Here is a 27,185-nt window from a genome sequence, read left to right on the forward strand (position 1 = left end):
TCGGTCACACTTCATCTGTAAGCCTCGGGTTCCCCGGAACCCCTCGGTAATAACCGCGAGGCGAGCCGAAACGTCACTTCAGCGGCGACACTGCAATCCCTCCCTTGAAGGAGACAAAAAACTAACCGAGCCCAGGCGGGCGCTGCGGGGCGGGGTGAGGGCTGCCCCCGCGCTGTCCTTGGGTGAGGGGTTCCTCAGCACACCCTTCTCTGAGGAACAAAATCTATGAAAAGTTTCGTTCCTTTCGTTTTCAAGTTTACATTTGGGAAGCAGTGTGGTCCTGCAACGTCTCACTCAGCCTTGGGAGGGTCTGGGTCCCCGTCCAGCCTTCCTCGCCCGGAGCGCTCGCGGGCACCCGCGCCGCACCTGGGAACCGCGGCCCCTGAGATGGCCGCGGCCGCTTCCGGCTCCGCCCACCGCCGCGGCCCGCCCGCCCCCCTACGTCCGCCTTCGCCCCGGAAGTGGAAGTAGTGACTGAGGTCGGGGGGCGGAGTCGCTGCCTGGAGACGGCGGGAGCTCTTTCGCCATGGCGGCCGGGCCGATCTCCGAGCGGAACCAGGGTGACTGGGGGGAACGAGCCAGGAATGGGCTTCGGGGGCCGGGAGGCTGGACCGTGGCCGCCAGTGTTTCCGTCGGGGCGAGAGTCTGGGCTTCCCCGGGGGCGCGAGACCGGCCCGGTGCCCACTGAGGGCGGGGGGGAGGCCGGGCTCGGGCCAAGGCCTGTAGGCGCGATGCTTTCTAGGCCCAATCTTCTGCCTTCCCGCTGATTAGAAAGTTGTAAAGAGAATTTGCAGCAGAACTCTAAGACGTAAGATTCTGTTGTTCCTGTAGAAAGGGAGGTGTATGGGCTTCATCTAATGGTGTTTATTTGTTGTTTTCTTTTTGCTCCTATACCCTGTCTCCACCCCCACGTACCCCGCTTGGTTTTCACCTTCATGTTCCTGTCGTCCCCTTTCCTGTCCATTCCTCCCGGCCCTAACCCCCTTCTCCCGTCGTCCAGATGCCACCGTGTACGTGGGGGGCCTGGACGAGAAGGTTAGCGAACCGCTGCTGTGGGAGCTGTTTCTCCAGGCCGGGCCGGTCGTTAACACCCACATGCCCAAGGACAGGGTCACCGGTCAGCACCAAGGTGAGTCCGTGCCCCGCTGCACTGAGGGGGCACGCTGCTCTCTGAGAACCCGGCAGTATTCGCGGCAGCTTTGCAATAAGCAGCCTCAGCATTTCTCTCTCTCACAAGTCTGTGCACAGTTTGTTTCTGGGACCGTTCTCCATGGAAGTGAGGTTATTCTTTCTAATTTTTGGTGCTTTCGAAGGTGGATGAGGTGTACCCCGTTTTGCACCACTTCGCTTAAGCTAACCTCCTCCCTTGCACTCCTCCAGGCTATGGCTTCGTGGAATTCTTGAGCGAGGAAGATGCTGACTATGCCATTAAGATCATGAACATGATCAAACTCTATGGGAAGCCAATCCGGGTGAACAAAGCATCAGCTCACAACAAAAACCTGGATGTGGGGGCCAACATTTTCATTGGGAACCTGGACCCAGAGATTGATGAGAAGTTGCTTTATGACACTTTCAGCGCCTTTGGGGTCATTTTGCAAACGCCCAAGATCATGCGGGACCCTGACACAGGCAACTCCAAAGGTTATGCCTTTATTAATTTTGCTTCGTTTGATGCTTCGGACGCAGCGATTGAAGCTATGAATGGGCAGTACCTCTGCAACCGCCCTATCACTGTGTCCTATGCCTTCAAGAAGGACTCCAAGGGTGAACGTCATGGCTCAGCAGCCGAGCGACTTCTGGCAGCCCAGAACCCACTCTCCCAGGCTGATCGCCCTCATCAGCTGTTTGCAGATGCACCACCTCCACCCTCTGCCCCCAACCCTGTAGTATCATCATTGGGAACTGGGCTTCCTCCACCAGGTAAAGTTTTTGATTCAAAATATGTTTGTTTTGGGTTTGGTGGGTAGGGCAGGAAGAAGGAAAAAGAATAATAAAGGAGGACATTGAGTCACTGGGTGATGAGAGGAGGATTGAGGTGTGATGGTTGTGATGGGGAGGAAAGTTGCTGTTTCTCCAGGAAGTTGAAGTTGTTTGTTTTGGCTAACATTGCTTTTTTGAGAAAGCTGGGAGGAGGAGAAAAGAGCTCATCCTATATGGAGAGGCCACGCTAGAACAGGCTCACGAAAGACATTCTCTCCTCACTATCATTAATTCTTCTTCCATTTCCTCTATAGGCATGCCTCCTCCTGGCTCCTTCCCACCCCCAGTGCCGCCTCCTGGAGCCCTTCCACCTGGGATTCCCCCAGCCATGCCCCCACCACCTATGCCTCCTGGGGCGGGAGGACATGGGCCCCCTTCGGCAGGAACCCCGGGGGCTGGACATCCTGGACACGGACACTCACATCCTCACCCATTTCCACCGGGCGGGATGCCCCATCCAGGTAGGTGTTCTTTGCTGGGAAAGGGAGGGATGAGCTTGAAAGAGTATCTCTATCACCACTTATTTCTGCCCTTTTTCCTTTAACAATAATAGATAGTTCCAGAGCTGAACTTCCTTTCAGACATTATTTTATAAGAAGAAACACAAAATACTTTACTCTGTTTACTTTAACAACTACCACCCTGTCTCCATTTAAGTTTTTCTAAAGGGTGTAACTATACTTGCTGTTTTTTGTTTCCTTAACTTATACTTCCTCTGACTTTTACCCCAAAGCAGTGACTTAATTGCTAAATCTAGGGGACACTTCTGCTCCTTATCTAGTTGGACCTTTGTTCTTACTCAAAACTAGCCATGCCTTTTAAAAAAAAATTTTTATTGAATTTATTGGAGCATTGGTTAATAAAATTATATAGGTTTCAAGTGTACAATTCTGTAATACATCCCTCACCATTTATTCCCCTTTACCTATTTCTACCTCCCTCCATCCCCCTTTCCTTCTGGTAATCACCATACTGTTGTCTGTGTCTATGAGTTGTCCATGTCTTTTTGTTTGAAAATCTTATCTCTTGGTTTCTCTGGATGTTTATCTTTCTGTCTCCTCAATCTCAGCCACGTTAGTAGACTCTTTTTTCTCTGTTTGTACCGGTGTAGTTTCAGTACTTGCACACGGATGCCTCCTGATCTGTATCTCTGATTCATGATTATTAACATTCTAGACACTAATCCTGCTGCTAAATGGACAGTTCCACTTTTCTACCCTTCCCTTTCAACCATATTCTTCCTCTAGTATTCTTTGTTTTCAAGTGCTTAATTCAGAAATCTTGGAGCTGTTTGACTATTCTATCTTTGGCATCTGCCATGACTGCCAGTGCCCAATTTCAGACTCATATACCCTTACTAGAGGCCGGATGCACAAAATTTGTGCAAGAGTAGGCCTTCGAAGCCCTGGCTGCCTCTTGGCCCCGCCCACTGTTCGTTCTGGAAGGCCGTTCTACAGTCTGGTCTAATTAGCATATTAGCTGTTTATTATATAGGATTCTTTCTTTTTTTCTTTTGTTAACCCTCACTCAAGGATATTTTTTCCATTGATTTTTAGAGAGTGTGGAAGGGAGAGAGGAGGGAGAAGGAAGGAGAGAGAGAGAAACATTGGTTGGTTGCCGGCCACATGCATCCCTTGTCTGGAATCAAAACCTCAGCCCTTTGGGTGCACGTGCTGACAATTTAATTACTGGCCCACACTGGTCAGGGCATCATATCCTCATTATATTTCACATCTAATTTATTGTAGGAACTTCCTCTCACTTTGACTTCAATTTTCTCTACCTTTGATAGTTTCACAGAGTTATTTTTCTAAAACACATGTTTGTACATCCTTACTAAAAATTATTCTGTTGTTTCCTTTTATCTACAGAGAAATTCCAGACTCATTGCCATAGCATTCCAGACTTTTCTTGATCTGGCCCCTGGTTAACGAAATTACTGGTTCTCCTGGAACTTTGTTGCTAAAAAACACCTATGATTCTAATCTTTTCTGCCTTGGATGTTCTAGTCCTACTCTGTCCATCAGAAAAATTCTTATTCATCCTTTAGAAATAGATCTTTGCTCAGATAGTATCTCTGTGACCTTTCCAAATTCTATCAATAGACTAATTCAGCGGTCATGAGGACCGAAAGGTTGGTGACCGCCGGACTAATTCACTCCATTTGTCCTGTACTTCTGCAGCACTATTACAGTGCCTGAATCATGGAAAGAGCAAGTGAAGGAGGGAGGAATTGCTTGGGTAGTTGGTTGGTTTGTACTGTTAGAATGCGTTCAAGGATAGGTGCACTTTTTAATCAGCCTTATTTTCCATTCTCTTCCTGATGTCACTCCATTTTATCTGCCCTTTCTCTTGTGTGTCTGTTCTCATAGGCATGTCTCAGATGCAGCTGGCCCACCATGGCCCTCATGGCTTAGGACACCCCCATGCTGGGCCCCCAGGATCTGGGGGGCAGCCCCCACCACGACCACCACCTGGCATGCCTCATCCCGGACCTCCTCCAATGGGCATGCCTCCCCGAGGGCCTCCGTTTGGATCTCCCATGGGTGAGTAGGCTCTAGCCACCTCCCTTCTCCTCCTCATACATCATATTCTTTTGGCTTCCTTTGTCACACCTCTTTTTCCCCTGCTCTGTCTATTCTCTCCCTACATTCTCCCAGCATCAGCTATCTCCTATTTCTTGCTTTTACTAACTTTTCTTTCTCTTCTTACAGGTCACCCAGGTCCTATGCCTCCCCATGGTATGCGTGGACCTCCTCCACTGATGCCCCCTCATGGATACACTGGCCCTCCACGACCCCCACCCTATGGCTACCAAAGGGGGCCCCTCCCTCCACCCAGACCCACTCCCCGGCCTCCAGTTCCCCCTCGTGGCCCACTTCGAGGCCCCCTCCCTCAGTAATTTCTCATGCTCTTTCCTCTTGTTTTATTTCCCCAATATCTTTTCAATTCCTTGGACCAATCAGAGTTGCTGTAGTTTCTTGGGGTTAAGGCCTTGATCCCATTTTTTTTTTTAAGATTTTTTTACTGATTTTTAGAGGGAAGGGAGAGTAATAGAGGGAGAGAAACATTGATATGAGAGCAAAACATTGATTGGCTGCCTCCTGCATGCCCCCTACTGGGGATAAGCTGGCAACTCGGGCATGTGCCCTGACCCAAAATATAGCCAGCAATCTTTCCGTGCATGGGACGATGCCCAACCAACTGAGCCACACCGGCCAGGGCCCATAGGCCTTTTTATAAAGTGTAATTTTTTAAAACAGGAAGTTGTTTTTTCTATGTTGGTCCCAAGTGTTTTGCAGATGTACAGAGAAAATAAAGCTGAATTCCTTGTTTATTCTTTGTGGGGTTTTCCTTGACAAAGTAACTTTTTTGTAAGAAGAGGTGTCTGTTTATTGGGAGAAAAATGATAATGTAGGAGTGAGGGTGTTTATTCCACATTTAAAGACTTAGTTTTTAATGTGCTGCTGTAATTGTTAGACCACTGTGCACTATGGCAATTGTTTCCTTATGCCAAGCTTATACAGTTAGTTTATAGGATGGAGACTCAGTATCAATGGCAGAGGGTTATTAAGTGAGAATAAGTAAAGTTACTGGAGATATGCTGGCAAACTATGAAGTAACATGCACAAAGTGATTCAACATAGTACTATTTGTAGTAACTAGATTGGAAACAACTCATATCCATCAGTAAGAGACTGATTGAATAAACTGGTAAATTCACACAATAGAGTACTGAGCTGAGTAGAAAGTATGCGGAAGATGCTACATACTGTTGTGAAAAAATCTCCAGGATATAGAGTAAAGATAGTAACACAGAATAATGTATAGTGTGCCACTTTCCCTATCTTACGGGTTGTACATAATGAATACGTTTGTTTATATTTAAAAAATGTAAGGATAAACCAAAAACTAGTGGAAGTTGATACAACTAGCAGACGGGAGGAGAGATGGAGGAAAGCTAGCTAAACATCTACGTTAATGTGGTTTTCTTTGGAACTATATACTGCAAAACAAAATTGGAATTGGGACATAGGAACTCTGATTTACATCACATTTGAATCTACTCAAAGACTTTTAGTAACTAGACTAAATCCAATGGCTTTTTTTTTCTCTTTCTGTTCTTTGCCCCATTTAATTTGGTTGTATCACCCCCTTCTCGAAGTTATCAGCTATCGGTTTTGACTTACGTAACCATAAACCTTCCTAAACTCGAGGCAAGAAAAGGTGAGCCTGGCCCTCTTGCTCTTTTGTTTCATTCTCTGACATTTTTATGGCACCTACAAGGACTGTGCTGGGGCAGCAGAGGATGCGAAGATGAGCAAGGCCATTCTGCTGTTAATCATTACGAAGGGTATATAGACTGACATTTATTATGAAATAAAACATTTTGAGAGGGGGCTGGGGGCGGCCTAGAAGGGGTCAATTGGCGGGGGAGGTGGGGTGGGGGGGAGAAAAGGGGATATATGTAATACTTTGAACCATAAAGATTTAAAAATACATATTTTGAGAGCACAGGGAAGGCTATCTAAAAAAACGTCCTGGAAAAAAGTGATATTGAATGTTTGGTGTTGAAGGCAGGATGAGGTCAGAGCCAGTTTAGGAGCTCCCACAGATCAGTGCTTCTCAGCTCTTTCACATCGTGGCACAGAGCCATTTGAAACGGCATACTGAGGGCAAGGGACATGGCTGCTTCAGGCTGGAGGCAGTTGGCTCAGGAATTCTAGCTGTCCCAGGCTCTGCCGAGAAGCCCAAAGTGCTGAGGGAATTAATATCTGCACACATTGTCAAAACACTGGTTGGGAAGCTGTTGTCCATGATGGAAGCCACAGGAGGGATTTAAGCAAGGGAGTGGCAGATTTGTGTTTTAGAACCATGGTAGCAGTGTGAAGTAGATATGAGAGATGAGGACCGGGGCAAGTACCACGTTAGGTATCAGGCAATAATTCAGGTGAGAGATGAAGTCGTAAATAAGGGCTGTAGCAGGAGCTGGGATAAAGACAAAGAAATACATTGGGGAGGTATTTAGAAGCAAAATAGTAGGACTTATAGTTAGAATGGATATAGTGAATGAAGGGGACAGTGGGATCAAGGGTGAGAGTATGCAGCAGGAGGAATTTTGGGGCCAGGATGGAAACAGTAACCACTATTTTCTCTATTACTGTAGATTGCATTTTTCTTAAACTTTATATAAATGGAGTCATATAGTATATACTCTTTTTTTTTCTTCTAGTATGTACTCTTTATGGTCTGGCTTCATTATTTGTGAGATCTTTTTATGCCGTTTTACATAATAGTTCAGTCTTTTAAAAATTTGTTACATAACATTCCCTTCAATGAATGTACCACTATTAGTTTACCCAAGTTTAATGATTTTTTGGTTAACAGTTGAAGTTTTTTAATATTACAAGTAAAGCTGCTGTGAAAATACTTATACTTGTCTTTTTGTGGGACATATGCACTCATTTCTTTGCTGGATCAGATCTGATTTGTTTGTAGAGGATCACTTGACTGCTGAGAATAAGTTTCAGGGGAGCAAATTGGAAGCAGGGAAACCAGTTAAGAGGCTGTTGCAGTAGCTATAAACAGATGGTGATGGCTTAGACTAGGGAGGAATTGATGGAGCTGGTGAGAAGTGGTGGATTCAATATACTTTGAAGGTAGGGCTGACAGGACCTGCTGACGTAGAGGTGAGAGAAAGAGAAAAAAGATAACTACATGTCTTTTTTTTTTGGCCTGAGCACCTTAGTGAAGAGGCAATCTAGGAAGACCTGGATCAGAAGTTTATTTATGGATCTGTGAAGTATGAGATGCTTAATAGATATCTATGTGGTGATGTCGGATTGACAGATGGAGATTTTGAGTTTTGGCTTGAGGGAAAGATCTGGACTGGAGGTGTAAATATGGGAATCCCCCGCATATAGACAGCAGTAAAGTCATGGGACTACCTGAGGTGACCAAGGAGAAGAGAGTAGGTGGAAGGGCCCAGGACTGAGCCCCTCAGAACTCTAATGTTAATGGACCCAGCAAAGGGAACTGTGAAGAAATAGCTGGTGAGGTGCATGGGGTCGTGGTGCCTGGAAGAAACAATGAAGTTTTTCCTCAGACATTAAAAAGAAAACTATAAGCTTTCTCTCTAGAAGTATAAGATTTCTATTTTAGCAAGCAATGGTCAGTGGAGAGTATGCAAAATCACCTTAAAGAGAAGAAACAGCTCCCTGCCAGCAGTACTTGGCTATAACCTAATTGAAAATATTAGCACACTTAAACAAAGAATGTGTCTGCCTTGGAAAAAGGTCAGCAATAGAAGCCTCGTAAAGGGAGAGTCCTTGAGAACCACATGGGCACAGCTGTTGCAAGTACCATCCTGGAAAGAGTGCGTTTGCCAACAGTTGGAGTAGCCAGGCTGCCCATAACATAGAGATGGGGGTGGAGGATTGTAGCCAAGAAGAGTTTTCTGAACCCATTGGCGCGACTCCTTACTGGGGATGGCCAGATGCCATTAAAGATACAAATACTCCTGTTCGGTTATGTCATTGTGCATTTACACACAGACACTATGGTTCTGATTTAGCTTAAAGGAGGAGAATGCCGGATGTGCAGACATGAGTTTTCAGTCTGAGTGACAGTTAAATTTCTCATGGCCAATGAATGTGTATGTATTATGGCTTTATATTTCATTACATTGTTAACAATGAGTATTTCCTAGATGTAGCGTTGGAGTCTTCGAAACCCAGGCCCACATCCCTATCTGGTAAATTCAACACCACAAATGCCACCTGTGAGGTCTCTTGGGACCTAGCCTGCCCGTCCCTTCCATGTGACATACCCCAGCGTTAGGAAACCTCCATGTTTAGCAAAGCAGAACCACACAGTGTTAGATCCGAAAGGGAGCTGATGCAGCATCTCATCCAGCCCACCATTTGTCCCATGAGAAAACTTGAGTTTCAGGGAGGCAGAGAACGTGACCAAAGCCCAGAGCTTGTTAGAAATGATAACCCTCACCCTACCCGGTTTGGCTCAGTGGATAGAGCCTCCGCCTGCCGACTGAAGGGTCTCTGAAGGGTCTCGGGTTCGATTCTGGTCAGGGGCACATGCCTGGGTTGTGGGCTCAGTCCCCAGTGGGGGGCGTGCAGGAGGCAGCCGATCAATGATTCTCTCTCATCATTGATGTTTCTCTCCCTCTCCCTTCTTTTCTGAAATCAATAAAAATATATTTTAAAAAAAGAACAGAAATGATAACCGAGGTCAGAGCCCCTGGCCAGTGTTCTGCCCAGCATATCCTCAGGCCTTTCCTGGAGTAGGCAGGCACCTTCTGCATGTACATCCCCAAAGCACCACACAGCCCCTCACCCCTGCAGCTGGATGTCACCGAGGGGTATGTCTTGTGTCTCTGAGCCCAGGTTATTGGTACAGGGACAAAGGAAAGATGAAAGCAAATAACTGGAATCAATGCCCCGTTTCCTGCCCTGGAAGGGGTGTGTGTGTGTGTGTGTGTGTGTGTGTGTGTGTGTGAAAAGAGAGTGGGGAAGGGTTCTGAGGGAGCACCTCTCGGAGTCACTGGGGCCAAGGAAGAGAAGGGGGGCTGTCCAGTGGGCCAGGCCTGTGCAGCCCAGCTTCTCCAGCACTCACCTCTGCGGCCGGTCCCCGAATGGAGGACGGGGCGGTCTGCGTGTACGTTAACCACCTGGACGGTCTGGACAGACACGGCAGGGCCCCAGGAGTCTCTGCCGGCTCGGGATGGAAACCATCCCTTGTTATTCCCGCGTTTCCTGGGTGGCCAGGTAAACTGGGAGTCCGAGCACCGGCCTTTGGGAGAGGGGGTGGGAAGGTTCTGGCTGCGAGCAGTGGAGAAGGGGAAGGGAGGTGCTCGGACGGCGGCGAGAGCCCCTGAAGCTTGTGGGTCCTGCCATTCCGGGGCTGGGGCGCCGAGAAGGGGGCCGCTGCCTCCTTCCCCCCTGCCGCTCGCTCCGTCTTCCCACCGGTCTCCCTGGGCTCCCTCCTCAGCTGCTTTCACCGTTTGCTGGGAAGGGCTTGGGGAGGGTTTTGTGTCCTCTCCAGCTGTTCCCGTGACAACCCCCCTCGTCCTTCACCACGTCTCCCTGGTTCCCTGGGTCCTTCCACATCCTTTTTCCTTCTGCCCCCCCAGCCCCAGCAATGGTCTCTCCCATTGCTCGGAGGCACTGGGGGTGGGGTGGGGTGGGGGTGGAGGCGGGGCCGGCGAGTGTGGGGGGGCAGGTCTGCATTGCCGCTTCCCCCGGTACCCGAGCAGTCGCTGCTGCTGCCGCCAGCCCCGCGCCCGGCCGGGACCCCTGCCCTCACCCGGGATCCCTTTCCCGGGGGACCTAGCCCAGGTGAGACCCCCCCTCTCAGCCTCTCACCTCCACCCGCCCGGGCAGGAGCATCCTTGCCTTGCAGCCATTTTACCCACCTATGCTTTGCTGATGGGGAGGGTGGCCGTCCCCGCTTTAGGGGGAAGGGATTGGTACTGGCTTGAATGGACATTTATTTCGGTTGCTGTGCTGATTATAATATATATGGAGAGAGAGAGAGAGAGAGAGAGAGAGAGAGAGAGAGAGAGAGAGAGAGAGAGAGAGAGAGAGAAAGAAAGAGAGAAAGAGGATGTTTTCTTTACTCCCCTCCTCCCCTCCTCAGATATTGACGGGGTGGGGGGTTGTTAGGTGGAATAGGGTCCCCTCAAACTCCAATCCCCTCCTCACCTTGGCGACTACCCCCCCCCCCCCAATGATTGATAAATGACCTTGGCTGAGGCCAGAGGATGGATGCTGCCTCAGTCTGCTCGCCTGGACTTGGGGCGGGGGGGCAGTGGAGGAAGGGCAGGTGAAGGAGGGAGGGAAGGGGGTGAAAATGGAAATACTGGGTAGGAAGAGATGGTAAACTGCCAGGGTTGGGGTGTGCGTGGCTGGTCTGGAGGCATTTGCTCCCAGATGGGGGCCGGGGGGAAGGGGTACTGAGTGATGGTGGGCACTGGTCCAACAGCAGGACCAAGGGTGAGGGGAGGCTCTGAGAATCGGTTCAGTCAATTCTAGGGGCTCCTCCCTTACAGCAGAGCAGCGGTGGGATGGGGGGGCGGGGGGTTCGCCACAAATGCTGGTAGAGAAGGTCTCTGTGCCTGTGCCTGTGCTTGTATAGAGGTCTCTTCCTTCGTCCCTGCCTCTCTGCCCTCCGTATTCCAACGTGTGCGTTCTCAGCCGACACCCTCTGCCCCCCTCAGAAATGTGGCTGCTCCATCTTCCTGGGGTAGGATGGAGGGAGGGGAGGTGCAGCCTTGGCTATCCTGGGGTGGGGGGCGAGGCTCAGTCCCCAGCTGTAACAGGGAGGGGTGCTCCAGTACCTCCTCCCTCCTGGTACCCCCCCCCCCCCCGATGTTTTGATACGTGGCTGTTTCTTAATGACCTTGTCACCTGGGCTAGGGTGGCCTGGGGCGTCAAGGTGGCTTTGAAAGTCAGGTGCTCGAATGGGGTGGGAGGTGGCTTCTGGACTCTCCTCTGATCCAGGGTTGAGTGAGTTACCCTGAAAGGCAGCATTTGCTCAGGAGTCCCAGTCCCCCACTCCTCTGCCAAGAATGTCATTTTTCCGGGCAGGTGAAGTCAGCCAACCTTAAAGGCTGTGTAACCCTGAATCTTGTCTTCTTTAGCCTCCACCTCTCCAAATCTTGTCTGTCTCCCACAGGCTTAGCCACCCTGTGCTGCTGTTGGAGCTAAAAATAGCATCACTTTCTCACCAGCACAAAGAATTTGTCTTCTTTCTCTCTCTCCTGACCTCCTGGGCTTGTTGGTCCTGGGGGAGCTGGCTGTTGAGCCATCTCATATCCTGCTGTGGCTCTAGGGGCCTTCTCTACCCTCCATGCACCCTCAGGGGTAAATAGTGTTAACAGACATTGGGTATGGCTCCTGGTGGGTCCATCTGCCTCCTTCAGGGTTTGAGGGGAGATCCAAGCTGGGAAAGAAAGAAGAGGAAAGCAAGTTGCCATGCAGTGAGGGGATTCCACAGTTCCCTCTCTTTCACAGGGGGTGGTTTGTCCCCTGATCCACAAAGAAAAAGAGGTGGCATAGGGGTCACTGGTTCTGGTCATGGTGGTTCACTGCTCACATCTGTCCTTGAGGGGGTAAGGCTCTGCTTGCCAGTGCTTCTCTCTGAACCACTTAGCACTACTTACCCCTTCTCCGTGTGTGTGTGTGTGTGTGTGTGTGTGTGTGTGTGTGTGTGTGTGTGACATTTAATGAAGGCCTTGGATGGAGGCAGGATATTTTAGGGGAATGATCTCTGGTGAGAATCTAGTCCTGCTTCCTCTGCTTTATGAAGGAAGTAGGGGTTCTCCCATGTCTCCCTCTGGAGGATGTATGTTTTTGGGGGGAGGCTGAAGGCCCCCTTCCATACCAGCCTCCTACGCAATGCGGTATTTGTGGACTCCTTTTCCCTAGACTACTGGAGGAGGGACAGAAAGAATTAAGGGGGATTAAGAGGGGAGGCCCTGGAGCAATGAGATGCTACTACTATAGACTTTATTTACTTATTTATTTATTAAATATATATTTATTGACTTGAGAGGAAGGGAGAGGGAGAGAGAGATAGAAACATCAATGATGAGAGAGAATCATTGATTGGCTGCCTCCTGCATACCCCCTAATAGGGATCGAGCCTGCCACCTAGACATGTGCCCTTGACTGGAATCGAGCCCAGGACCCTTCAGTCCAAAGGTTGATGCTCTATCCACTGAACCAAACCAGCTAGGGCTACTCTGGACTTCAGACCCCCCATGTTGGAAGTGTATGCTTGATCAGTCTCCTCCATTCCCACCCCACCAGTGCTAATGTCCTGAAGGAAGGTGACAGCCGCCAGTCATTACCTCTTTCTTGGCTTTTGATCTGCCCTCTTCTCCACGGCCTCGGGCTCTAGGTCTGCCTTTTTTCAAGTGTCCCTTTGTTTGTCTAGCTGGGGACAGTGTGGGGCGGGGACAGTGTGGGCCAAGCTGCTGGAATTAGTTTGAACACAGACGGGTCTTGGGATTGTTTTGGGAGGACATTGGACAACAGCACCCAAGTATGACCCCCCCCCCCGTTTTATTCTTGCCGGTTCCTGATTCGTTCCCATTGTCCAATCGAATAGGAAGGAAATGAATATTTATAGGATATCTACTGTGAGATTAAGTTCTCACACGGACTCGGAGAAATAGAGATGATTATCCCCAGTTTAAATCTAGGGACACTGAGGCTTAGGGAAGTTAAGCCACCTGCCCAAGATTGACTAGTTAAGTAAATAGCAGACTTGGGATTTCATCTTCGGTCACATAGCTGTGTGTGCTTTGTGCTGAAGCAGCTTTCCCTGCCAGTGTCCCTGTCTGCTGCTCACCCTCAAGAGCATTTTCTGGGGTCTTAGGAGCAGAGGGCATCTCACTATATCAGGGGTGGGCAAACTTTTTGACTCGAGGGCCACAATGGGTTCTTAAACTGGACCGGAGGGCCGGAACAAAAGCATGGATGGAGTGTTTGTGTGAACTAATATAAATTCAAAGTAAACATCATTCCATAAAAGGGTACGGTCTTTTTTTTCAATAGTTTTATTCATTTCAAACGGGCCGGATCTGGCCCGCGGGCCGTAGTTTGCCCACGGCTGCACTATATCATTATTGCCACAAAGAGTAAGAACTAATATTTATTCATCACTTTTTATGTGCCAGGTACTACGGTAAGGAGCTTAGGGTTTTTGTTTGTTTCTTTGTTTGTTTGTTTACTTTTGTGCATTATGTTACTTAATGCTTATTTTCCCTGAAGAAGAAGCTGAGGCATGGATGTTCAGAGACCTGCCTGTGGTCACTTAGCTAGTAGGTGCTGAAGCAGGAAGTCACACCCCGGTCTGGAAGCTGAGCTTTTACTCACGGGGCGATGTTGGGGGGAGGCCTCTCCTTGGGCGGGCGTATAAACATGGAACGTGAGGGGAGGACTTTGGAAGCTCCACCTTCAGATGCCATCAGTGCCCTGAAGGCAACAGGTGGGAGGATTTGGTGCTCCTTCTACACAGTCTCCCAAAGCTCTGACCTTAGGGCCGGCGAGCGCAGGGAATTCTGGCTTCCTGTAGTTCCTGTTTTATTCTTTGCAGGTTGGTGGTAAAGGAAGGGGTTTGATCTGGATGTGGGGTGGAGGGCCAGGAGAAGAGCTCTGTGAAGGTGACTGTTACTGGGGAGCAAATCCCATGGATCTAGTCTCCAAGGTCAGAGGAAGGGAGTTTATACTGAGTGACCTGCAGTTGGTCCCAGCAGTCATTCCTTCTTATCGAACGCGAGCTTGAAGCAAGGAGGCCATCTCTGTCCCACAGGGTGCCGGTGGGGCTCTGGGTCGACAAGAGTTCTGTATTGGCTTTTTTTGTTTTGTTTTGTTTTTTTACCATCTTAAGCCTTACAACGTCTTTCTTCTCCTTCTTATTTTTAGATATCCAGAGGTGCCTGGAAGAGAAGTAGGCGCTTTTCCTGAGTTATCCTGGCTCCCCAGCTTAGCCCCCCCGAAGCTGGCTTCCCCTCTCCTTCTCATTCCCCTACTTCCCCTCTCCCTTCCCTATGTACCCAACTGAACTGGGTGTGGGCCACACCTCTCCTCCCTCTTTCCTTCTCCTAGACATTCACTGGCCAGGTCCTATTCTGTGCCCAAAGATACTTGAACACACTTCATCAAAGTAACGGGGAGAAGGGTCTTTCTGACTCCACATTCTTGAGCAAAAGCTGAATAAGGAGCAGGGAGTGGGGGAGACCTGTCATGGAAGAGGGCTTCAGAGACCGGGCAGCTTTCATCCGTGGGGCCAAAGACATTGCCAAGGAAGTCAAGAAGCATGCAGCCAAGAAGGTGGGGAAGGGCCTGGACAGAGTCCAGGACGAATATTCCCGCAGATCCTACTCCCGCTTTGAGGAGGATGATGACGACGACGACTACCCTGCTCCAGCTGATGGCTATTACCGTGGGGAAGGGGCCCAGGAGGAGGAGGAAGGTGGCGTCTCCAGTGATGCCACGGAGGGCCACGATGAGGATGATGAGATCTATGAGGGGGAATATCAGGGCATCCCCCGGGCAGAGTCTGGGGGCAAAGGCGAGCAGATGGCAGATGGAGCACCCCTGGCTGGAGTGAGGGGAGGCTTGGATGATGGGGAGGGCCCGCCTGGGGGCCGGGGGGAGGCACAGCGGCGGAAAGATCGAGAAGAATTGGCCCAGCAGTATGAAACCATCCTCCGGGAGTGTGGCCACGGCCGCTTCCAGTGGACACTCTACTTCGTGCTTGGTCTGGCGCTGATGGCTGATGGTGTTGAGGTCTTTGTGGTGGGCTTCGTACTGCCCAGCGCTGAGAAAGACATGTGCCTGTCTGACTCCAACAAAGGCATGCTGGGTAAGACACACTGGGGCCGCTCCAGCCCCCATTCTGCTCCAAACTCTGTAAACTGGCTCCTCTGCACTTCCCCCTCGCACACACCCTCCCGCGGGCTCGGGTCACAGTGAGGTTGTTTGTGCAAGGAGGGCCTCGGGGAGGACACTGGGCTGGGGCTTGGGCCGGTGGTTGGGAGGTGGCCATAGTGGGAGGAACCCTATTTAATGTCTCTTCAGAGCCTCTCCTCTTGCTATCCTGCCCCCTTTCCCTGATTGCGGCAACAAAAAGTCAGTATTCAAACTCCCTAGGTGATACGGGAAGGATCAGTTTGGGGTGGTGGGAGTAGGGGAAGAATCCTAGGCCTGCCTCCAGCCAGAGAAGCTCTTGGTCAGCCTTGGGAGTCAGGGGCCAGTGGGTGGTCTTTCCTGATGGGGACCCCGAGGAAGGGAACTCCCAGACTCACTCAGAAAGGGTCTCAGTCTTGCTCCGCCACCAAGTTACCATGAGCTATTTATTGGACAGGTTCCTCTTCCCCTGCCCTGCTTCGGCCTGGGTAAAATGTAGAGTCTGGAGTAGATGATTTTTAAGATCGGTTCCAATTCTGAATTTATGAATGAAGTAAGAAACAGGAGCGTTTTGGGGCCAGAAGTGTTGGCATTATAAGGATTTTGTGGGTGGAGTAAAGGACTGGAGCTCTTTTCCCAGGGAACATGAGAGAGACCTGCTAATTTGAGGGCCTCAAGGCAGAGAGGATGGAGGGGTTCCTGGGCGGGTTGAGGAATTCATTCCTCATTCCAGGCAAGCCAGAGATGGGGGTATTGTGTGTCTGTGTGATAGCAAGAGAAAGAAGTAAGAGTGAGCAAGAGAGAGAGTGAGGGGAGAGAAAAGAGAATTCTGGGTTTTTCCTGTAGCTGGATTCCTGCCTTTGAACCACTGGCCTGCAGAGATGGCCTTCCCATCTTTGCTTCCCCAATTCATCTTCTCTCACCTGCTCTCACCTCTGGGTGGAATTAGCTTTTAGAAGACCTTCGCGTCCTTGATCTATTTGGCTGCAGGTTCAGATCATTTAATGTTCAGTGAATGGAAAAACTGAGTGGGTCTATAGACTCATACCCTTCCTGCCTCTTCCTCCTTCCAGGCCTCATCGTCTACCTGGGCATGATGGTGGGAGCCTTCCTCTGGGGCGGTCTGGCTGACCGGCTGGGTCGGAGACAGTGTCTGCTCATCTCTCTCTCAGTCAACAGCGTCTTCGCCTTTTTCTCATCTTTTGTTCAGGGTTATGGCACTTTCCTCTTCTGCCGCCTCCTTTCTGGGGTTGGGTGAGTGTCCACCTCCTCAGCCCCTGGAGGGCAGGACGATGCTGCGGTCACTGTTATATCTCTGGGGCCCAGCACAGTGCCAGGCACGCCAGCAGCACTTTAAGTACTAGTATGAATGGATTCCTTTCTCCTCCCACCATCTTCAGGCCAGCTTCTCCCTGTCCAGGACCTGCCTACCGTCTGTCCGGAATGCCATTCCATGCCTGTCCCATTCCTGAGCCTTCCACCTGCCCTTTAGTTCCATTCTGAGCCTGACTCCATGAAGAGGCCTAATGGTCTCATCCTGTGCACCACTGGAGTTATTCCCTTCCCAGAGCCTGCATATTTCCTGCATTTGACAACCTGAACTCTGAAACCTTGACCCAGCCTATCCCTGCACTTCTACCTGCATGTACTTTCTCCTCGTTTCCAAGCTATTTTCTGGTCTGCTCCCTCATACCTGCTCTCAGACTCTTCTTTGACTTTTTTTGGGGGGGAGGGGGGACTTTCCCTTTTTCTGTAATCATCTTCCCTTCCTTTCAACTCTGTAGTATCTTCAAGAGTCAATGTTTGTCCCTTCCCTTTCCCTGAGACCTGCTGGCCTTCCACCTGCTGGCCTCCCACCTTTCCTGCTGCTTGGTTCCCAGGGTCCCATTGATGGGTGCTTGATGGATGGTGGTGAGGGAGTTTGAAGGCCTCTAGGTGTGAGAAGGAGTCTCTTTAGAAGGGTCTGGATGATGGACAGGACTGGGTGATGCAGAGCACTGGGGCAGGAGATAAAGAATAGGGCCATTTCCATTGCTGAATTCTTGCAATGCCCTCCAGGATTGGAGGGTCCATCCCCATCGTCTTCTCCTATTTCTCGGAGTTTCTGGCCCAGGAGAAACGCGGGGAGCATTTGAGCTGGCTCTGCATGTTCTGGATGATTGGTGGAGTCTACGCAGCGGCTATGGCCTGGGCCATCATCCCCCACTATGGTGAGCAGCCCACAGGGAATGCACCCCAGATGTCTCCCTCCTCTCCTGTGCTCCCTGTGGTGGGCACCCCCAGCCAATGGCCTCTCTGCTGAATCTATGATTGTCCCTGCCAGGGTGGAGTTTCCAGATGGGGTCTGCTTACCAGTTCCACAGCTGGAGGGTCTTTGTCCTCGTCTGCGCCTTTCCTTCTGTGTTTGCCATCGGGGCTCTGACCACCCAGCCTGAGAGTCCCCGCTTCTTCCTGGAGGTGACTGGGCTGGGGCTGGGCTGGGGGTAGGGCAGCGGGGGCTCCTGTGTTCAAACACCACTGTGGGTTTGGTTTGATCCTACATAGCTGCCTGCCTTCCTCACAGGGTCCTTGCTCTGTTGGGTGTTATCTTACTTCCTTTGTATGGAATGCATCTCTAGAAGGGTTCTGTGGGTGGAGAAGCCAGGGGACCTGTTCAACCATGGGTGGTTTAACATTTTACAGGCAGGGGCCCTGGCCCTCACTTCACAGCTCCAGAAAGTTCTATTCCCCCTGCCCCTCCCCAGTTCTCCCCTCCAACTATATCTTGGTCCAACAGGTTTAGGACTGTCTGACTACATGCTTGCCCATCATCACCATTTGCTTGTTTTGTTTCCTTTTTTACCATTTTACCAAGGGATCCTAGGACCTATGCTTGTATCTATCTCCTGGACTCCCCCACTCTTGCCCAAGTCTGATTATGTCTTGCTTGGGGTCCTTTTAGAATGGGTGATGGACCCGCCCATAGGTCAGGGGTTGGGGGTGGGGACGTTTTTGTGTTCTATGACTCCAGAAGCCAGGTTGGGAGGAGGGGCGTCTACCACCCAAGGTCAGGGAGGGGCTAACCTGGACACCGGGATTCTGTCGGCTCTAGAATGGGAAGCATGATGAGGCCTGGATGGTGCTGAAGCAAGTTCATGACACCAACATGCGAGCCAAGGGACATCCTGAGCGAGTCTTCTCAGTAAGCCACAGTCCTACCCTTCAGTCCTCCAAGCTGCTGCACCGCAACCCCCACCTGGCCCCTCTCTGGATACCCCAACCTTCCTAGGCATCTCTGACAACACTCTCTCAATGACATCTCTTAGGGTATCCTATCCACCCCTTCCTCCCATTTCGATAGTGTGGGAGAAACTGAGACACCTGGAAGGAATTGGGAAATGCAGATAGGTGACTGCTCGCTCCTTCTCTCAACCCCAGGTGACCCACATTAAGACGATTCATCAGGAGGATGAGTTGATTGAAATCCAGTCAGACACAGGGACCTGGTACCAGCGCTGGGGGGTCCGGGCATCGAACCTGGGGGGGCAGGTAATAAGGGATTGTATGGTGGAGAGAGAGAGAAGGAAGTGGGAGGAGTGGAGAGGAAGGCAGTGTGTGGGGTGATAGGTAAACTGAAGGGAGGTGGTAGGGTAGAGACATGGGGATATGGGGGTGTTAGAAGTTAGTGCGGCCACTGTCTGACCTAGTTCTATTTCGCTTAGGTTTGGGGGAATTTCCTCTCCTGTTTTGGTCCAGAATATCGGCGCATCACTCTGATGATGATGGGTGTGTGGTTCACCATGTCCTTCAGGTGAGAAGGTGGGTGGGGTAGATGGTATGTAGTGGGTGTGATGGCGTGTGGGTTGGGAGAGAGGTGGACAAAATGGAAATGAAGGGGGCAAATAATGAGGGAAGGTGCTGTTCAGATCCCTTCTGATCCTTCACCTTGCTCCTGTACTCCATTCATTAATCCAACAAACTTGTACTATAGGCTGAACGGTATTAAGTTTCTATTCTGTGTCAGGTACTGTGCTGGGCTGAAATAAATGTAGTCCCAGTCCTCACGGAGTTTACATCTTGGGCAGGGAGCTAGACAAAACTAGCATAAGGCAGTGTGATGAGTACCACATGGGGCGGGCGGAGGGGGCGGGGTGGGGGACGGGGGGGAGTACAAGATGTTCTGGGAGCATAGGAGAGGGGTTTCCCAGTCCAGATGTGAGTTCTGGAGGATGAATGGGAGTTAGGCTGAGGGTGGGTTAGGGAGGATGTTTTAGGCAGAGGGAAGAGCAAATGCCTGGAAGATAAAGAACATGGTGGGAAGGTTAGAAGAACCACTACAATTGGTGAAGGGAGGAGTGGTGAGAGGTAAGACCGGAGAGGTGAGCAAGGTCCTGACATGGGCTGATGATCCTCCATCTCCCCCTCATTCTGGAATGCCTGGTTCCAATCCCTGAGCCCTGTCTGATTCCATCGCCCTTGACTCTTCAGTTACTATGGCCTGACTGTCTGGTTTCCCGACATGATCCGCCATCTCCAGGCGGTGGACTACGCAGCCCGCACCAAAGTGTTCCCTGGGGAGCGCGTAGAGCATGTGACTTTTAACTTCACCCTGGAGAATCAGATCCACCGAGGGGGACAGTACTTCAATGACAAGTATGTGGGGACCTTTACACTGCACTCTTGTCCCTCTTCCCCTTGTCTCTTTTATGAATCTGGGCGTTTTGAGACATGTATTTTTGGGGCAAAGATCTGTGGTTTCTCCTCAATGCCTCAGCTTCCCGTTACTTCCCTAAGGGAATGAGCCTTGGAGGAGGGGATGAGGAGGGGGAGTGCCTCTCACCAGCCTGTCTTCCAGGTTCATTGGGCTGCGTCTGAAGTCAGTGACCTTTGAGGATTCCCTGTTTGAGGAATGTTATTTCGAGGATGTCACATCCAGCAACACGTTTTTCCGCAACTGCACATTCATCAACACCGTGTTCTATAACACTGGTAAGGTGGAGTGGCCGGTGGCTGTCAGACCAAAGGGTTGGGTGCACTTGAGGAGGGGGTCCCTAGCTCAGGTTCTCAAGCTGAGCTCTCTGGAGCCTTGAAGGAAGGATGGGGCACATTAACTACCACTAATAATTCCAAAACTCTAATGGAAATTGAACATTTTCCTCTGATAGATAGTCTATATGACAAAAATACCAAATTTATTTGCCTTTGCCTAGAATTAAAACAATTCAATGTGGCTGTAATAATGCCCTTTTGAAGAGGACAAAAATCGTTCAAAACAGGGCTCTTAAGAAAAAATAAAAACAAAAGAGATATTTGGTGAGGAAAGGTTGGAAATTATTGCATCAGTCCGTTTCTTTAACAGTGATTCTCAAACTATATGCACATGAAATGCTGGGATTGTTAGACTGCGGTTTCCCACCTCTAAATGGAGTACTGGGTGAGCTTTTCCCACTTTGCAGGAAAAGATAATGGATAGGACTTTCAATGGTCTTACATTCCCCCCCCCCCCCCCCCCCAGTATTTTTTGCCACTGCTAATAGCAAGGCGGACAAAAAGAATCAATAGGAAGCAGATTATTTTTCATCATTTATAAGAGAACATTTATTTGGAAAGTCACAGAGGTAGAAGTAATTACTAGAAGAAATGGGCTTAGGAAACAAGTTACAGAGGCAAAGGAAGGGCCCTGGGAGCTTAGAAGTGAGGAAGGTAAAGGTGATGTGTCTGAGGGGGTAAGGGGGAGGAGGGAGGGGAGAGAGGAGGGAAAAGGTGTAGACGGGGGAAGCCGATTATTGATTAAAAAACTTGGAAACAGATAGTCACACTGTTTCATGTAATAGACTACGGACATTTTCTGCTATAAAGATTTCTAAAAAAAAAAAAAAAAAAAAAAGATTTCTAGTTCCTATGGTGATGCTAGTTGATGTTTTGCAATAAGTGCTAAACTCCACAAAGGCAGAGGCCGAGCCTGAGCCATAGCAGTAGCAGCCTCCTTCTCCCATTTGACATGACTGCCTGCCTGTCTTGACCCTCACCCCCAGACCTGTTTGAGTACAAGTTTGTGAACAGCCATCTGGTGAACAGCACATTCCTGCACAACAAGGAGGGCTGCCCGTTAGATGTGACGGGGACGGGCGAAGGGGCCTACATGGTGTACTTCGTCAGCTTCTTGGGAACGCTGGCTGTGCTTCCGGGGAATATCGTGTCTGCCCTGCTCATGGACAAGATCGGGAGGCTCCGGATGCTTGGTACGGGGGAGAGGCTGGGTGGTGGTGTCAGAACTGATTAGGGTGCTGCGGGGCGGAGAGAGTGTCAACAGGCTTCTCACCTTAGCCAGAGAAGGTTCTCTCTCATGTCTTCTGCTTGTGGGGGTGGCTGCAGGGTGGGGTGGGGCCCGGCCTGGCCCGGAAGCTTCTCCTCCGCTGAGTAAAGGCAGTGGACGGGATAGCAAGTGCACAGGCTTTGAGGTTATAGGTTTTGAATCTCAGCTCCACCACTTACCTTGGGCAAGTTCCCTAACCTCTGCGAGCCCAGTTGTATCCTCTGAGAAATGGGGGTGATGCCAGAACCTGCTTCATAGGGTTGACATATCAGACCAGAGCACGTACGGCATCAGGTCGTTTGGCCCACAGCTGGCATGGAGAAGTGGTTGGTACTGACATGATTAAGGAGAAAATGGTGAGGGAGGCTGGGAATGAGTGAAAAGCCTTCCTTTTCGGGAACCTTGGAAAAAGTCTCATCTTGGGCTGCACTCAACACCAGTTGACGAGACGGGGTGGGCAGTGGGTGGGTGCCACTGTGGCCAGGCTCACGCTGCTCTCCTTTCCGGTTCCAGCTGGCTCCAGTGTGATGTCCTGCATCTCCTGCTTCTTCCTGTCTTTTGGGAACAGTGAGTCAGCTATGATCGCTCTGCTCTGCCTTTTTGGGGGGGTCAGCATCGCATCCTGGAACGCGCTGGACGTGTTGACTGTTGAACTCTACCCCTCGGACAAGAGGTAGTTGGAATGTGGTGGGGGCAGGACAGCCGTGTGAGGGCATGGAAGGTGGGGGAGAAGTGGGGCGAGGAAGAGGGGTTGAATGGAAAAAGCATCTTTCGGGGGTAAAAGGATATACGTTTCCATGGAGTTTCTCCTCTAAGAGCTGGTTAGCTTTGAATTCACTCCTTGAAATCGTAACGATTAACCTAACTTTCCGTCTCCTTACCCCTTGCCTCCCAATTTACCTATATTCCCTGCTGTGTGTCCCTCACCTCTCTGACCTCTGTCCTTCCTCTCCCTCTTGGACATTGCCTGCCATCTCTCCTTTACTTCCTCATACCTGCTCTGCCCCCACCAACCCTCCCTGCCTCTTTGTCTCCCTCCTGGTCTGGCCCATCCCGTGCTGCACTGGGGGACCCCTGAACAGGACCACAGCCTTCGGCTTCCTGAACGCCCTGTGTAAGCTGGCTGCCGTGCTGGGGATCAGCATCTTCACGTCCTTTGTGGGAATCACCAAGGCTGCCCCCATCCTCTTTGCCTCTGCTGCCCTTGCCCTTGGTAGCTCTCTGGCCCTGAAGCTGCCTGAGACCCGGGGGCAGGTGCTGCAGTGAGGGGCTCTCTGGGACCTTGGGGGTGGCAGGCACACTGTGAGACCAACTTCTTCCCTTCCCCTGCCCGGCCATCCTGGTCCCGAGCCCTCCCTCCCCCTGCCCATGTTTGGTGTCTTAGCCTTGTGTATGTGTGCGTGTGCATGTGTGTGACCCCGTGGGCAAACACTATAGGGAAGGCTCCTTCATCCCAGTTTTGGGATGCAGCTCTACTCCCCACTTCCTACCACCCTTGACTTTGCACAAGAGAAGGCTTGGCCCCACTCTTCTCCCCGTTGTTAGTGAGGGGGGGTCGGGGGGTCTTTGCTCTTCCTAGCTCCAGGGTCTCCAGAACAGGCTTCCTGCCTTCCCCCTCATTTCCTCTGCCCATGCCCTGGTGAAATCATGGACCCGTGGTTATGCTGGGGGCTGCGGCTTGGTGTATAGACCACGGACCAAAAGAACTTCAACTTAAGAGTCAGAAGGGCCTCGAGTGCTCTCTCATGCCTCCTGTTGGATGCTGGGGGAGTAGCAATAAACCTCAGACCCCTAGCCTCTACTTCCCCCTCAACATAGGCTGTAAGAAGCCTGAATTTTATGAAATTAGCTTTCTGATTCTTATTTATGTATTAAGTTCTGAAGCAGCTCAGCAGGACTATGTGTGTGTGTGTGACTGCGTGTGTACACTGTGTGTGTGTATGTGCCATGGGGTGGGGTGTCACTATACTGTCCTACAATACAAGCCAAGGGTAATTTCAGCAGACACACACAACCCTGCCTTCCGTAGTACCTCCCCTAATCTCGTTTCTGTGCCAGGCCTGGGAGGGAGGGGCCCGAGGCCAGGCTGGGATGAGTACCAGACCAGTCCTGGGAGATCTGAGGCTCCCTTCCTTCCTCTCAAGGAGCACAGGCCTCTGGAGTGAGAGGCTCTACTCACTATAGCACAGATTGTTACAGCACAGCTGCCCTCCCATCCCCAGCCGATCCCTTCAGTCGGGGATCAGGGGAGGGAGAGAAGCCAGGCATAAGGTCAAACCAGCAGATCAAAAAGCACAAGAGCAGGGGCCTGCCCAGCAATTCCTCTAAAGTGGAAAGAGGGTGGGTAGCAAGCCAGGGACCCCCCAATGCAGGGACCAGAGCCTCAGTTTCCCCATCTCAGCCTTTCCACACAATAGCCCCTGTAGGTTAAGCTGCCCCTGCTCCACCCCACTTTGTGTGGCTGCTTTTTTTGGTGCCCCCCTCCCCACCAGTGTAGCTGTGATGTGTTGTAGTTTTTAGCTGTTTGTAAAATGTTAAGTTAAAAGGAAAAAAGTAAAAACAACAACAAAAAAAGAAAATCCAAACTCATCCTTCTCATGCTGCATCTGGTGCCCCCACCTCTGTGGCCGCTCCCCCCCATTTTGTAACGCTGAACGAGGTGGTGACTGTTGAACTCTTTGTGCTCAAAGGACTGCCTTCTCCTCCAGTGCCCAGTGTACGAGTGTGTGCCCTTCCTTCACCCTTCACTTGCTGGATGCAGCCCTCTCTCCTGCACCCCCTGGAGGGACCCATCCATCTCCCTTGTTCTCCTGGGGAACCCGAAACCCAACCCTATTGATGTGAAAAATGAGATGAAAAATATTGATGAAAAATAAAAAGAAAACAACCAATCCTTAAAATCCAAAATGACTATGTCTGCTTCCTTGCCTCTCTGTTCTGCCTGCTGGAAGGGACGATGGTGAGATGGGAAAACTCCTCTCTCCAAAATGAAAGCCAGAAGAACATGAGGTATCACACTCCTTTCCTCAGTTGGCCTCTCTATTCTGATTTTTCCATTTCTACCGATGGAGGGCCCTCTCCTTCTCCCAGATTTGAAGACTTGGGGTAATGTCCTACAACTCAATAGCAAAAAAAAAATTAACAACCTGACTTAAAAAATGGGCTAAGGACTTGAACAAATATTTCTCCAAAGAAGACATACGAATGGCCAACAGGTATATGAAAAAATGCTCAATGTAAGTAATTATCAGGGAAATGCAAATCAAAACCACCAGATAACACCTCATACCTATCAGATGGCTATTACCAAAAACTCCCCAAAAGACAGAAAGTGCTGGCAAAGATGTAGAGAAATTGGAACCCTTGCACATTTTTGGTGGTGATGCAAGCTGGTGCTGCTATGGAAAATATGGCGGTTCCTAAAAAAATTAAATATAGAACTACCATATAACGCAGCAATCCCACTTCAGGGTACTTAACTGAAAGAATTGAAATCAGAATCTGGGAGCACTATTTACAGCAGCTAAGATGTGGAAACAACCTAAATGCCCGCTAATAGATAAGTGGATAAAGAAAATGCGAGGTATACATCCTGTGCTGGCCAATTGGTCCCTGCCAGGTCTAGTTTCTATGCCTCCGTGGGGGCTCTTCCCCTCGCCTGCAACACCTTTCCTTTCTGTGCTTTTCTTTAAATATCCAACTACGTCACTTCCCCCATGAAGCCCTCCCTAACTACCCTGCGCTTCGGGTATCTTTCTTCTCTCAAGAACATCTGTAGCACCGATTCAATGTGCAATTAACAACACAGCAACACACCTCCTACGATACTTTCTCTTTTAATGTATAGGATTATTTCTGCTCATCAGAACTGAAGTTCCTTAGTCACAGTTTAACAGAAAGCGACCGGGCAGCTTTTCCTGAAGAGTCCAGGGCAAAAGCAGTCACGAGTGATTCTGCGCTCTCCTTGGGTTAGCTTTGATCTGAAAGGAGCTGCTGCCTCCAGAGGACAATGTACGGGCGGGTTGACTGAGGGGCCGGCGACCCTCCTCCCTTACAAATACTGGACTGGACTGAAGGGAAGAAGGCCCCCGTAGCTTACTCTCACCCACCCCATTCAGATCCCGGCCCTCGCTTTCTGGGGCTCAGGGGATTCCTCGAGTTTTCTTGCTCCCACCCAGGCAGGGGGGGCTCACGTCCAGCTGAGGGTTCTCTCTCCACTGGGCTGGGGTCCGCGCCTGTATGGCCAGCGCATGGACCGGCCCAGCTAGCTCCTCGGCCAGAGCAGCGTGGACCAGCCGGTGCCGCTGCAGGGGGCTCAGCCCCTCGAAGCGAGAGCTCACCACCGCCACGCGGAAGTGTGTCTCGCTGCCCGGTGGGACCGCGTGGCCGCCGCTCTCGTTACGCAGTTCCAGCACTTCCGGGTTCAGGGCCTGCTCCAACTTCGTGCGGATGACAGCTTCGACGGGACCTACGGCCCCGGGTCCCGCGCTGCTGCGGGACAGACAGACGCGGCCGGCCATGGAGAACAGGCGCCTGACCAGCTGTCCACTCAGCATCCGTCACCCTGGAGACAAAGGCCACAGCAGGGCGGGTCAGGGCTCCCGCCCGAGGAGAGCCGCATCCCTCCACCCTCCCACCCGCACCCCCACCCGCACCCCCACCCGCACCCCCACCCCCACCCCCACCCCCACGGGCCCGAGCCCAGCGCCCGCAGCTGCAGGAAACCCGCCTGGAAGCCCGACCCCGAGGCCCCGCCCCTTTCCTGTGTGTGACGTCGGGGGGTTTGGCGGTGGTCGGCCACGCGAGGATTAGAGGAGGCCCGCGCGCCAGGTACGTTCGTTCATTCGGGGTTTAACAGGACTGGGACGGAGGTTGCCAAAGCCGGTATGTGCAACGCCGGGCTTTCGGCTGGGCCAGCGTCCCCTCTGCACCCTAGGCTGGGCCCTTTCTACCTTCCCCTCAGCCTTGGCTACAGCAGTTGCGGTTCAGGGACCCGACTCCTGGCGTTCTAGGCGTCCTCTGGTCCTGAGCGAGGCACGCTGGGAAATGGAGTCCTCACTGCGCGATAGTGGACCAGGCAGGTGCTACGTGATGCCCCGAGGGCTCACGGGAATTGTAGTCTGATTCTCCAGACTCGTGAGGTCATCGGAGGTTCTTCAGCAGAGGAATGCAACCCCCTTCCACCAAGAACAAAAGCAAACAAACAATCCAATAAAAACCAAGAAATCCCTGCGCAGTTGGGATTGGAATTATTCAGTACATTTTATTGCCAAACATGTAGCCCAACTCCTTGATTTTACGTACAAGAAAAGAGAGCTCCCATTTATTGGACACATAATTATTGTGCGCCAGAACAGTTAGGCAGGTTGTGGAACAAAGCAGACCCTGTTCTCAAGGAGTTTACAGAACACTGGAGAAGATGGACAAGCGAGAGGACAATTGCTAAGTGTCATACTGCCAACGAGGCATGC

General features: G+C 50.9%; 3 protein-coding genes across 3 annotated transcripts; 2 read left to right on the forward strand and 1 right to left on the reverse strand.

Annotated features, from left to right (window-relative positions):
- The first annotated feature begins 482 nt into the window (after window positions 1-482).
- On the forward strand, window positions 483-5,318 carry SF3B4 (splicing factor 3b subunit 4). Its single transcript, XM_081112503.1, has 6 exons — window positions 483-560; window positions 1,001-1,129; window positions 1,381-1,923; window positions 2,238-2,444; window positions 4,356-4,529; window positions 4,698-5,318. Exons 1-6 carry the CDS (start codon window positions 527-529, stop codon window positions 4,883-4,885), a joined length of 1,275 nt encoding a protein of 424 aa, XP_080968629.1. The 5' UTR covers window positions 483-526; the 3' UTR covers window positions 4,886-5,318.
- A 4,872-nt stretch (window positions 5,319-10,190) lies between these two features.
- On the forward strand, window positions 10,191-24,621 carry SV2A (synaptic vesicle glycoprotein 2A). The gene is made up of 13 exons (XM_081113173.1): window positions 10,191-10,337; window positions 14,433-15,375; window positions 16,493-16,673; window positions 17,478-17,629; window positions 17,743-17,876; window positions 18,511-18,600; window positions 18,837-18,947; window positions 19,121-19,209; window positions 19,887-20,051; window positions 20,254-20,387; window positions 21,434-21,640; window positions 22,228-22,387; window positions 22,797-24,621. The coding sequence occupies exons 2-13, from the start codon at window positions 14,754-14,756 to the stop codon at window positions 22,978-22,980; spliced, it is 2,229 nt and encodes a 742-aa protein (XP_080969299.1). The 5' UTR covers window positions 10,191-10,337; window positions 14,433-14,753; the 3' UTR covers window positions 22,981-24,621.
- Window positions 24,622-25,534: 913 nt separating this feature from the next.
- On the reverse strand, window positions 25,535-26,769 carry BOLA1 (bolA family member 1). The gene is made up of 2 exons (XM_081113174.1): window positions 26,667-26,769; window positions 25,535-26,278 (listed from the first exon to the last, which is right to left on the reverse strand). The coding sequence occupies exon 2, from the start codon at window positions 26,268-26,270 to the stop codon at window positions 25,857-25,859; it is 414 nt and encodes a 137-aa protein (XP_080969300.1). The 5' UTR covers window positions 26,271-26,278; window positions 26,667-26,769; the 3' UTR covers window positions 25,535-25,856.
- Between the last annotated feature and the right edge of the window lie 416 nt (window positions 26,770-27,185).

Source organism: Myotis nattereri (genome assembly GCF_964212035.1).
Source record: "Myotis nattereri genome assembly, chromosome: 18".
NCBI classification, from domain to species: Eukaryota; Metazoa; Chordata; class Mammalia; order Chiroptera; family Vespertilionidae; genus Myotis; species Myotis nattereri.